Below are 13,516 nucleotides of genomic sequence, written 5' to 3'. Positions count from 1 at the left end.
GCTTTATTTCAGAGTAGAAAGGGGCCCCAATATGTGGCCTATTATATCTATATCAGCTTGCTTACCCTTTTCAAACAGCTATTGTGATTTAATAGGGCCTTGCCTGGCAGGGGGAGTCCTTAATTCCTGCTATATAAGAATGGCCAGCTTGAGTTACAGCAAACTGCAGGATGCTGCTCTCATCAAAAGGCCTCTGTTTTTAGAGATTGCGCTCCCCCCAACCCATGTGCTGCTTTCTCTCTTTTTTTTTTCCTTAAATCCTAGGCTAATTATTCAACACAATAATATCATTTTAGCTTTTTAATTTCAAAGCTTCAAGGTGTTAAATTACTGGCCTAGCATAGGAAATATCAAGGGAGGGGCACCCTAAAAAAAGATAAAGGGTAATAAAGAGAAAGCACAGCAACTCCTTTAATCCTTTCCTTCTCCAGAATCTGTAGACTGGTCTCAGAGGATTTAATTTGCTACAAAGCAACATAAGAAAGCTTGTTCGCTGCCTGCTCTGAGCTGTGTCACAGGTGCTGAGGTTCATTTCCTTTCAAACAGTACTTGGGATAATCTCTGTACCACCTGTATTAACTCTGCCATAAGTACAGATTCCTGAACCTATACCAAGAAGCCTGAACGCAAATCATTAAAATTTGTCATTCCTTTCCCTCTCTCCACACCCTTCAGCTGAAATAAACTTGAGTGAGTGAGACAAAGGATCTCAAAAAATCCGGTCTCTGTGTTTGTAGTGTTATATCACCCAGTCTGGCCAAAATCTTCAGAGTGTTAATGATTTCCTATCTGCCTGGTTGTTAAAAAAGTATTTTTCCTTGAAGCCAGTCATCAGGAATAACTTTCAGCATCTGTTTCATCTTACTCTGGTAACACATTGCAGAGGAAGTGCCTAAAAAGCACTGCTAATTTCATTAGTGGGAGATGGTGATTTTCTTGAGGCTGACTTCATTGCCCCAAGTTTTACTAACTGTGGAATTTTAAAAAGCACTTGATACAACAGGGATGCTTATGGTCCTATGTTACCTTCCAAGAGAGAAAGCTAAAAAAATAATCCAGTCATTGGTCTGAATATTGCAAGTAGTGTAATACACTTAAACCAATAAGTGAAGAATCGAATGATCTTAAATTAAACTACATTCACTCCATAGTAATTTATTCATCACAGCAGTAAAACTGGTTTGGTTTTTTTTCCCAGTTGTTCATACAGTTTTAAGTGTGCCCTCTCAGACCTTGTTCCAGGCAAGGTGAACCTCACTTTGCTATTTCAGAGCATAGCCCTGGGGTAAGTGTGATTGGTCACTTGGGGATGCTTTGTGTGTGCATGAGTTATTTAACAACAGAAATTGTCTGGGTTTTAAAGCCTTTTGAATTTCAGTATTTTCAATTGATAGAGCATGTTCTTTGTTACCCATTGTACCATAGCCTCTAATCCTAATACTCCTGATTATCCCTGCTTACTGTGCTTTGGTTCACTCCAGGAAGCAGTCTTGGAGCTCATGATCTGGGTTCCTTTCAGATGGAACTGAACTGGAAGATGTGTTCCAACTGCAAAAGAGCATTCAGCCCATGGGACCAGACTAGAGCAGGTCCAGAGTGAAAAAACGAACCCTGAGATACCCATAATGTTAACATCAAGTTCTCTGCACAGTTTCTTTCTGCGGAGATTTTAGTCAATCTAGGCATAGCCTCCAATGGCAATTTCATATTTGAGACTACCTTGTTTTCACTTAAGACAATTCTGATTCAATGACTTAGACACCACTGTACCTGGGAAGAAAAGTAGTGCATTTGTGGCGAGTGGAAATTGTTCGTGCTAAAGAAGCAGCATAACCCTTCAAAGTGAGTTTTTCTTCCATCATCATGCTTTTACTGGAGCATGCAGGCAGTAATGCTCTAAGTTGAGCAATAATGGTACTCCAGTCCTCATTCCTTGTTTTCCATTTAGTGGTGAAGGGGTCCTATGAACTCATTCAGCTCTTTGCATGGTAACCAAAGGTGGCACCTGCCAGGGGGACAGCAGGGTCCTGGCAAGGTCTTCTGTCCTTCTCAAGAACTTGGGGCTGTCTCTGCATTGTGCATATTTGGCTTTGCCCGAGTTCAGCAGGCAGAGGCTAACCACTGTGGTGGGTTTCAATTGGGATGTTGCCATAGCATCCCGGGACTTTTGCAATCTATTTAGAAGTCCAAAGGTTTGAAAAGAGTGCTTGAAAGTTTCTGAACTCTGGCAAATTGCCAAAATGTAATTACACAGAAGACAAATCCTTACTGAAAGCTGCACTGTTCAGAGAAGCAGCACCTAAGTGCTAGAGTTCCTAGCGTAGCCATTTCTGAGAGATGGGGCTGTTTATCACAGCCCCATCAGTTTTCTCCCAAAACTTTTTTCTCTTCCTTGCACGTGCATGTGCCACCCCACAAGTGTGGACTGGGTATGCTGCAAGGCTTCTCAGTAGTGGCGCTGGAAGAGACTCTGTTCTGTGATTTGACTGTTCTGGGGAGTGTTAAGGAAAGGAGTAAAAACATAAGTAAATTCAAGTCCCTAGTGCAAAAGTTTCTTTGTATCTTACTATTGAGTGAGAGCCTTCCTTTATTTTTCTCTCATCTTTCTCCAGAATATTCTCAGAAGTGAGTGGGAGAAGCTGTTTTGTTAATGGAGTATCCAATTGTGTAACAGTTCTTGTGTGAAATATGAGTGTTTGCAGTGAACTGTTGTTAACTAACCAACATTCTGTTCAATTTCTAGTCTCAGTTTCACCAAGACAAATAAAATCACATCATTGGAAACTTGTTAACACTGTAATTTGCCTACTCTGTTTTCTGGTAATGTAGAGGGCTGGGGCAACCATTACGTTTGCAACAGGAGGCTTGGAGAGTTGTTGAAAGAGCTTGGCAGAATTGCTGAAAGCTTTCTTCTTGAAGGAATCTCTTGCAGATGGCTGCACTAAATGCCTAAAAGGGGGAGAAGTTAACCAGAGAAGTGGAAAGTTATTTTCCCAGTTTCTACATCTAGGTTCACAAACCCATTTCTAAATGGCTGAGGACAAACTAACACCTTGTTGAGATGCCCTAGTTTGTTCCTAAGTCTTTCCCCTGAAAATGCACCAATAAGCTCTGGCCACCTGACCTTGCTAAGGGTATAAGTTGTTCAATGAGAAGAGGGCAGATAGAGATAAGACTTAGCAGTCTTGAGGGAAGAATCTCAGCAGCTTGCTGAAAATATTTGACCTAAGTTTGTTGTTTTGTTGTTGATATCTTGCTTACTTAAGCCATTCCTCTGAGTCTGGAGGTTGTTTTATTTTTGCATTCAAAGGACACGGGGAAAGGCATTTGTTTGCATCTATATAAAAATCATAGGTAACGTGTTGGTCATACTCCTGACATGCTGTTGAAATACCTGCAACAGCTTTTGGTTGTCACCATTTCTTTCTTCCAGAAGGGTTTACCTGCAGCCGCTAGGAATTACCACAATTACGTCAACTTCCCTGCTGGGTAATTGTTAAGGAACAAGTGGCCAAGTTATTTTTTAACTGCCCATCTAACAAAGACATTTCAAAATGTAGAGTTTGTTCGAAGTGTGATGTGTTCCTGACTCTTGTAGTGATCTTGACCCTGTCTGAGAATAGGTCTACTGATTTGTCATTGAGTTGCTTGCTGGATTGCTCCATCATGGGCTGGCTTCTTCGAGCTGGACTTTTGTAACTTATAGGTATTTATAAAGGTGGGTCTCCAAAATGCAGCATCTCAACTGGGATAAAATTCTCATGCTTGCAGACTTGAGCTTTTGGGGATAAAAAAATCTTCCATTGTATAGTTAAAATCTTATTACAAGAAAAGAGGAATGAAAGAAATATTGTACCTCTTTTACCCAGCTAGCTGGTGGCACTTGGCTGTCAGCACTTCCCTGTGTGCTGTTGTTCCAACATATCCACCTACTCTTTTAACTGAGTAAGCAGCAACAAATGATATCATACCCTTCTGCTTACTAGGTTTAGAGCCATCCCATGCTGAAAATGTAAGTGACTGGAGTTTTCACTTACTAGAACTAAGGATTAATATAGTAGGCCTGTCTGCTGTGAATTAATAGTATGTTAGCTTCATGTCTGGACATTTCCATTACAGTTGTGCCAGGATCTGCTTCCAAACATTGCATGTGCTGTAGTTGTTCTGAGCAACATGATTTGGTGCATTTAGTTCTATCATTGTGCCTTCATCTTCTCTCTCTTCTTAAACATTTCTCTTACATGTGTCTTCTTCTTCAGAGTCACCTTGTCCTATTATACCAAGTTTCTTATTTTTTCATTGATATCCTTCTTTTCTCCGTCAACCTGTCAAGTCATCAGCAAAACAGTGCAAATCCAAAATGAAAAAAAATCTTATAGGTTGTAGCTTGGGATGAGAAGATCTGTAATCCCATTTCCAGCTTTATCACCGGCATCTTGTGAGACTTTATGCAAGTTACTCTGAACTCATTCACTCTAAGGCAGTGAGCTATGGTGCTTTGTAATGAATACTCTTTGCTTACAATTATAGTCATGGGAGCTCTTTCCTGTAATTCTGGTGTATTTTGATCAGGCACATGATTTATTTATTTACTTTAATCTCTTGGGACAATGGCTGTGCTTTTTTTTCTCTGGTTTGTACAGCGCTGATGTATGAATAAAGTTTCTGAAACATGAAATAATAGATTTGTCTATGACATTTACACAAAGAGTATTTCTAATTCTAGGATTAAAGAATCATGAGTGTTTCTTAATCCTAAGGTGATTGTACTTATTTTATTTAAGTTGCATTTCCTTTTGAGTAGGAGGGATGTATTCTGCACCTAGCTTTCAACTCATGATAAAAAAATTCCATTTACTCCCGTGCCTTTGAGAACCAGGACATTAAAATACAGAAATTGTGATTCTTCTCTGACAAATTGAATTGGCTTCTTTCCACAGTCCCTATACTCACTCTCCGACTTCTCCAGTTGTTATAAAGAGTTTTAATTTTACTTAACTGTCTAGTATAGTTCTCTTTCAAATATGAGACAATTTTCTATATAACATGAAGGATAAAATGATTTAATCTACTTATATTTAAACAGATTATTTAGAGTTGCAAACTGAGGGGGTTAATATTGACCACTGGTTTTGTCTGTTGTCGAGATACCACCTATGGAGAGGTTCTGCTGTGATGAAAGTGAACTTCTCTCTTATCAGTAATTCTCAGCTATGAGGGAGAGTTAAGCTGCAGTCCCGAGTGAATGCTTTTAATGAACTCTCTGGAGTGTTTGAAAGGTTCGTCCCAATTGCACGATGAAGAGTGAAATGCACAAATTCTACCTTTTGAGGCAGCTCTGTCATTATACCTTTTGGTATATGAAGTTTGTATTTGCATATCTATTGTTCTTGCATGTTGAGCTTTACCATGCCCAAAGGAGACCTTCTTGCACTTCAGAGAAACCTTTTTAAGATGCATTTACTATAATAAGTTAGGCTAAAGTGCTTACAGCTCTAATATGAGAAATCTGTACTAAAATACAAGAATATGAATATAAAATAACTATCCATCATAATGACCAGTTATTCTTTTCAAAAGGCACTAGTGCAAAGTGTCCCTTAATTAAGTGTTAATCTGCTTTTCATGACAAATGAAGTAGATTTTATACATCCAATACAGACAAGTCTCAGTACCATAGAAATGAAATCTTGAGGCTTCTGTTACAAAGGATATTTTTGTCTTGTTTTGCGGCTTCACGGAAAACTGTGGTGAGAATAGCAGTGAAGTTCAAATGGTACTAAAAGAAAGGGCATCTGCTGGTCAGATAAAATGCAGTTACTCTTGGCTAGCCATTTCCAATGGATTGGCTTCAAATAAGTGGCTCTTGGACTCCACTTAATGGGATTCTGTAGAATGAATTTTACTTTCACAAATCTTTAATTCCTATAATCAAGTTCCAATGTGTGGTTTTTGCAAATAGTCTTCTCTCTAGAGAACAGATGAGTATAAGCTTTGGAGATTTGGTTTCACAAAATGTAACTGCCAGTGGTTTTCTTGCCACTGTTCCCACTGGCCTCAGAACATTTCTACATCGGTTCAGCTTTCTGACGTTCTCTTGTTTTGACTTTATCTCCACAGTTTTAACAGCGTGCGTCAAGGAACACACATCTTGTTCCGTGAGTTCAGGTTTGTCCAAGCTACCCCTCATAACAGGGCATCTTTTCTTCGGACCTTCTGGAAGTGTTTCCGAACAGTGGGGAAAAATGGAGGCAAGTATTCCAGAATCTGCTGCTACCCTGTTACTTTGACATTAAACTTATTAGCCAGGCTATTAATGCAGTACAAACACTGTATCCTGGGCTGCATCAAAAGGAGCATGGCCAGCAGGTCGAGGGAGGTAATTCTGCCCCTGTATTCTTCTCTTGTGAGACCTCATCGGGAGTGTTGTGTCCAGTTCTGGAATCCTCAACAAGAGAAGCATATGGAGCTGTTGGAACAGGTCCAGAGGAGGGCCATGGAGATGATCACAGGGCTGGAGCACCTCCCATATAACGACAGGCTGAGAGAGTTGGGCTTGTTCGGCCTGGAGAAGAGAAGGTTCCCAGGAGACGTTATGGCAACCTTCCAGTACCTGAAAGGGCCTACAAGAAAGCTGGAGAGGGACTGTTCACAAAGGCTTGTAGTGATAGGATGAGAGGGAACAGGTATGAACTGGAGAGGGTTAGATTTAGGCTTGACATAAGGAAGAATTTCTTCACGATGAGAGTGGTGTTTCTGGCACAGGTTGCCCAGGGAAGCTGTGGCTGCCCCATCCCTGGAGGTGTTCAAGGCCAGGTTGGATGGGACCTTTGGTAGCCTGATCTAGTGGGAGGTGTCTGTGCTTGTGGCAGGGGGTTGGAACTGGATGATCTTTGAGGTCCCTTCCGACCCAAACTATTCTACGATTCTGATTCTATGACTTCACACTATGTTCTAATGTTCTAACATTGTTAATGGGGAGAGAATGTCTCAGTTGCCTGTGGAATGTTTCAGAACTGTTTACAGCATAAAGTAGTATAGTAGGAGCACCTTGTTGCCAGTGCTGCTTCCATTGCGGAACAGCATGTCGAGCAACAATACATCAGAGGGGAGGACATTTGTGGGCCTGTGCATGGCCATGGATAGAGGGGGGGAGAAACTGTGTTGTGGGTCACTGGATTAGGAGCAGGGTAGCAGACCCAGAGATAGTTAGAATATATGATATGGAGCATGGGGGAAGGAGATACTGAGACTATAAGGTGGTTGGGTGCTTTGACCAAGAGCTCTACAAGAGGCAGAGTACATAGTGGTGTTGGGCTGTAGGGTGGTGAGTGCTGCTATCCGAACGGTACCTGAACTAGTCCTGATCCATCTAGATGATGTTGCAGGATCCTAGAAGCTGTGGAAGGGGGACCACTGACAACTGTGTGACCTCTTTTCCAACCCTACCCACTAGGAAAAAGCTCCAATGCCAAAATAACTACTCAGCACTGTACTATCTTGTCTAGCTATACTTATTCTGCACTCTGCATATTAGGTATTACAGAACTGGCCAGAGTTCAAAATAAACTCATGTAACTACATGCAACTAAAATTATGTTTTGGTTTAGTTTTAATTTAGTATTTTAACCAAACACACTGAATGTTACTGTACAAATGAATTTTGATGGGTTTTTTTTACCAAAAGCCTTGCTTGTTTCAGGTTATTCAGCCTCACTTCTTGTTGCAGGGAAGGCTACAACCATTCTCTTAAATATGGATAAAACCTCACATTCTGGCTAAGCTTTGCAACACTCCTGTTCATGATGAACAAAGTTTGCAGGACTGTGCATAATTACTTGACTTTTTTTGATATATGCCATTTAGATCCTTAGAAATTAGGCAATCATAGCTAAACATGACAAAATCTGTAATTAGCTACTGAAGTGATTGACTATGCTGTCTGTAACACCTTCTTCCTAATAATAGGTACTTTATTCCATTCTAAATAATTTATTTGGGCCAGGCTGCAATCAGGAAAAATAAAGTGTAAAGCCTCCTAGAACATATTTCTGTTGGAAAGTTACAGAGGGTAGTGACAAATTCATCCACCACAACTGCAGTTGTCAGTGATGAACCTGTTGACAAATTGAAGAAAAGTTATTTGATGGCATGTACCCCCTGCTGTAATTTCAGTGCAAGTTTTCATCAGGCTTCATCTATCTAGCATCTGAATTCAGCCAAATGATGGGCATCTGAATTTGTTGGAAGGAACCAAAAAGTTTTAGCTTCATGGCATCTCCCTTGTCTTTTACTTTCAGCAATTCTATGTGAGTATGGAAAAGGTTGTTGAAGAAATTGTAATCGCCAAGGTACTTTGAAGGGGAAGGGACTGGATAGGAACAAAAGCTCAGGAGGATGTTGCTGTGCTCTGGTTGTGGCCTTAAAAGAGTTACATGTATATTTTTTTCTGACTTTGAAGTTCAGTGGCTGCACTTATTAGTCTGAGCAAATATGGTAAGTTTACCTGTATATTTATACAGTTATTTACATTTCCATTTTACATTAACTTGAGATAGACAAGCGCCACTTTAGAGAACTTGCTGTCAATATTTTCATCCACTCCAATTTCTCAGATTCTTTGGCAGTAGTTGCAGAGTAGAACTTTGATTTAATTCATTTCAGTTTTATTTGCTATGGGATTTTTTTCTGCTATACTTGTGGATAGGGAATTCAGAACATTCATTGTTTCTTAAGAACTAAACCCATTTATTAAGAAGCTGAACCCATGCAACTTCATGGGTGAAACATGGCCATTGCCACAGTCAGGCATAGACTAAACCTGGGTTTCTTTCATTGAAATACATTGCTTTTAGGTGAATGTGAGAAGGAGTCATGTTATACACCTAATAGCAACAATTGGAAGAGAGATCGTTGGTGTTCTGAACTACAGAATGAGTTTCTGAATAGTATAAAAAGTCAGACTAAATTATGCCCAAAGCAAATAAGACTTTCAACACAGAACTTTCTTTAGAAGCATAGCTAATGGTACATCTTCTAATTGGATTATTACAGAAATTAGTTTTAAGTTGTTTCTTTATGAACACTGCATTAGAAGACAGGATTATATGTACATATCAATAAAAAGAAGTAATTATACAAGCTGGCATGGAATCATGACTCTATCTACAGATAGTTTGTTGCTGCAGTATCTCACTTTATGATGATACAATTTTGTCAATTTAAACATCGTATTATGTGCCGGAGTGTATTGTATTTATGTGGCAAGTTTTTTGTAGCTGGGGGTCTACAGGAGTGGCTTCTTTGAGAAGCTGCTAGAAGCTCCCCGCATGTCCATCAGAGCCGATGCCATCTGGCTCCGAGACAGCCCCACTGCTGGCCAAGGCTGAGCCCATCAGCGATGGTGGTAGTGCCTCTGTGATAACATATTTAAGAAGGGGAAAAAACTGCTGAGCAAGAGGCTCCGGAGAGAGGAGTGAGAATATGTGGGAGAAACAACTCTGCAGACACCAAAGTCAGCAAAGAGAAAAGGGAGCAGGTGCTGTTGGTGCTGGAGCAGGGATTCTTCTGCAGCCTGTGTTGAAGACCATAGTGAGGCAGGCTGTCCCTCTGCAGCCCATGGAGGTCCACAGTGGAGCAGATATCCACCTGCAGCCCATGGAGGACCCCACGCCAAAACATGTGGATGCCTGAAGGAGGCTGTGACCCAATGGAAAGCCCATGCTTTCGCAGGACCTCGCAGGACCTATGACCCCATGGAGAGAAGCACACGAGGGAGCAGGTTTTCTGGCAGGATTTATGACTCTGGGGGGGACCCATACTGGAGCAGTCCCTTCCTGAAGGACTGCACCCCATGGAAAGGACCTGTGCTAGAGCAGTTTGTGTACTGTCTCCCATGGGTGGGGCCCTACACTGGAGCAGAAGAAGAAGGTGAGGAGGAGGGGGTGGCAGAGACAAGGTGTGAGAAACTGACCGCAGTATTCATTCCCCATCCCCCTGCACTGCTCTGGGGAGGAGATAGAGAAACTGGGTGTAAGGGTGAACCTGGGAAGGAGGGAGGGGTGGGGGAAGGTGTCTTTAAGATTTGGTTTTATTTCTCATTATCATACTCTGATTTGATTGGCAATAAATAAGATTAATTTCCCCGAGTCAGTAAGACAAATCTATCTGAACAGAAACAATACTTAAATGTAATAATCCGTGTACGTGCAGAACCATGTACACATTAATTGAAGTGCACTAACATTACCGTCTTTCTTGGGAAATTGCTTTATGTACTACTTTTCCACTGAATTCTTTATCCATTTGAATTACTTAACGGTAGTTCTTCATGGATAAATGCAGCAGCTTTTATGTTACCTTTTCCATGTTAGCCCTGCTACTTGATGGATTCCAGTTACATTGCCTTGCATAACTCCTTTTGTTAAGTAACTAGATTTATTTTTGCTTTTGTCTCCAAATAGCAAGGAAAAATGACTAGCTTCACTACACGTGATGGCGACATAACACACTTCAAAAACTAAAGAAAAAATTGTTATTTTTTTTTAACAAAATGAGGATTTCTGCTTGGTGATATGCTGCATCTGATATTTTACAGGATTTCCCGCTGTTTTTAGAAGCCTAGCAAGGTGCAGGGTTCTATTTTCAAGTATGCATAAGCATATCTGGGTTTCTACACATTAGAAAAAAAAAAAAAAGTTTATTTTAGAATGTGATCCCATGTCAAGAAACAGGGATGCACTTCACAAAATTTGTTCCCTCACTTAAATGCTTACCAGTGATACACAAGACCCATAGAGGTGGTTAGAGGGCATCTAGTTTGTGTGTAGAGAAGCAAAGAGCATAAAGCTCAGTTAGTAACAAATCTCTCCCAGAGGAAGGCAGAATGACCAGAAGTCTTGTTTTCCCTTTGCTTATGCTTAAATTGACCTCTTGGAATCTAGCTGACCTACTCTTTTGAATTGTCTGTTCCTCAGGACTCTTTAATTAAAACTGTGCCTTCTCAGTTTAAACAGCCCCTGCAGAGTTCTGCTCTGAAGCTTCATAAGGTCAACATATGCCTCTCCCAGCCCCCATGGCTTTCATGTCTTGTAGGTTCTCTGTTTTTAATTAAAAAGATTTTTCCTTAAATGTTTTCCAGCCAATTAGAGAAATTTTGCACTGAGAAACTTGTTCCAGGCCTGATGTATTGAGAAGTGAACAGAAAGCTCAGTCAGGACCATTGGCACTTTTTTCTAGAGCCCCAGCTTTCTTTGGTGCTTTTCAACGGCTTTTCTCTTTATTCTTTCCTTTTTATTTTTCTTCTTCCCTCAATTTAAAATTGCTTCCAGCAAAAGTAGCTGTTCTTTGATACCTTAGATATAGCCCTGGCATGGTTCAATACCAGGTACAGGATCCTTTCCTTCCATTCAGGGGTGATTGTTACTTTATTTAGACGCACATACCACTGAAGTATAATACTACTGCAGAAAGTATGTTGGACTATAGTCGCTGAGGATGCTTTTTGCAGACTCTTACCTCCCCTTCAGACAAAAAAGTTTTGCTACTGCTCATATTGCAATCAAATCTTCTAACAAACTTACCTTGTTTATTTCACATCCATCACGTGGTATAATGGCTGCCTCTCTGTTTCTGTGCACTTGAATGAGGAAATTGGAAGTCTACCTACCTTTGGAGCTTACCACCACCGAGCACACAATCTCTGTCGTGAAGTGAGAAGGGTGGAATGTCTCTCTGACTGGGTCTTCTTGAGTTCTCCTAGAAGACTAGATTCAAGCAAAAATTAAAGGATGCCCTCTCCATATGATTTGTATAACCTGGAGACTGAGAAGAGCTAGAAAGACCACAATTATTCCGGCTCTGTTTTGAAATATGCTGTTTTAATGCATTTTGCTGACGAGATTATTTACTTGAGGCTCTAAAACCCCTTCCTTTGCTGGTGACATTCTAATGCTTCCACATGTAACACATTATATTCCTCCCTCTTTTTTTACTCCCTTCCTTGTAAGCTGTTACACTGTCTCCATTCCCAGCTTAACCAGTCTCTGTTTAGTGAGATGCATAGAACAACACAGTGATGATTGCAGCAAATGTCTGTCTGCTCTATTTTGTTATTAAACCTAAATCAGATCTTTATGCCATGTTCTTGTAGGAAAGTTTTTCAAATAAGAAGGGTCTCGCAGAATTTCCTGAAGATAATTAGGCTGTGGATTTTACTACCATGCTCTCTGGAAGCTTGTTCTGCACTGAAATAGTCTTGGCTGAAATGAGTGGCACCCAGCCTTTATTCACTTTGCAGTTCCTTTGCCCTGACATTATAGCTGTTGCTATTTATGATTTATCAACACAGCTCTGCCTGGAACCACTGATGATTCTGGAGTATCAGGCCAAAGGATTTTTTAAGCTGGGGAGAAGTAATAGAGGATTACATTTTAGAGATGGTGAGGTATATCTACAAGCATTGTAAGTTACAATACCTGCACTACGTACATCTAAAATGCATTGCAGTAGTCATTTGTAGAAGTCGTAACATATGAGTCTTCACCTAGCCTCTCTGTGAATTCAGTTCATACCATTTGGTCAGTGCGGTTTGTGAAATTAAGTGTAGTACGCTGGAAGTCCTCCTTATCTAATCTGGTTTGGGGTTTTTTTTCTACCCAATATTGTATTTCCTTCATGACTATATCTCTGAACATGCACCAGCTCATCTTAATTTCCAAATGTTTTTTCAACTTCATATTCTAGATTCATATCTCTCTAAATGCACCCTTCTGGAAAACCACTAAGTTTTCTGTTTATTTTCTAACTGTTTCTGGCCTTTTTTTGTCTTTGACAGTTCTTCACTGGTTGTGTCATTGGCAAATTATATTAATAGGTTCTTTACTTTTTGTCCCAGTTGAGTGTAACATTTAAATGAGCTTATGTACAGTCATCATTGTTGCATTCTGCTAAGCAATTATCCAAAATTCAACTGGTAATTATTATTACCATCTGCTTTGCAGTCTTTTGGCAAGTTTCCCATCCCTATGACAGCATTCTTACTCAAACCAACTGAAATGGATTTTTTTCAATGAAGACTTTTTTAGGTTCCAATATGGGCCTGAAAAGTTTGTAGTCCAAATCGTGGGGAAGTTCCTGGAATAAAATTAGTTCCAAGTTGTGTGATCTGGGCTGGGATTCTGAATGTTAGAATGTTTTATGTTTCTGGTCTACTTTTCAGCAGCAGAGAAGCTGAAAGGGAGAGAGGGAAGTAGAGAAAGGTAATGAGAATCTTGTTTTCTCTTTATTCCTTATACTGTGACTTTCTGCAAAGTGGCTGTAAGGAAATGAGTCTCTATGAAGCCCACGTCTGCTTTCAATCCACCATTGGCTCTTAATCGGCCCTGAGATGTGGAAGTGCCTGAACCGAGGAAAGAATTATCTTCATCCCTTCTCAGTGAACCATAAAACAGAAGTCTCCCCATGCCGTTGGCTTCAAGTGTTTGTCTGTGCTGTGTAATGCAAAATTCATATAGAC

General features: G+C 40.4%; 1 protein-coding gene across 1 annotated transcript in view; it reads left to right on the top strand.

Moving 5' to 3' along the window:
* Positions 1-13,516, top strand: part of CSTPP1 (centriolar satellite-associated tubulin polyglutamylase complex regulator 1) — a 90,054-nt gene that overhangs the window by 24,666 nt on the left and 51,872 nt on the right. Inside the window, exon 3 of the mRNA XM_069858126.1 lies at positions 6,121-6,251. Within this exon, the coding sequence (XP_069714227.1) occupies positions 6,121-6,251 (131 nt within the window). The remainder of the gene's footprint in view (positions 1-6,120; positions 6,252-13,516) is intronic.

Source organism: Phaenicophaeus curvirostris, chromosome 5 (genome assembly GCF_032191515.1).
Source record: "Phaenicophaeus curvirostris isolate KB17595 chromosome 5, BPBGC_Pcur_1.0, whole genome shotgun sequence".
Classification (NCBI taxonomy): Eukaryota; Metazoa; Chordata; class Aves; order Cuculiformes; family Cuculidae; genus Phaenicophaeus; species Phaenicophaeus curvirostris.
Note: the sequence above shows the minus strand (reverse complement) of the source record. Positions and strands in the feature narration are given on the sequence as shown.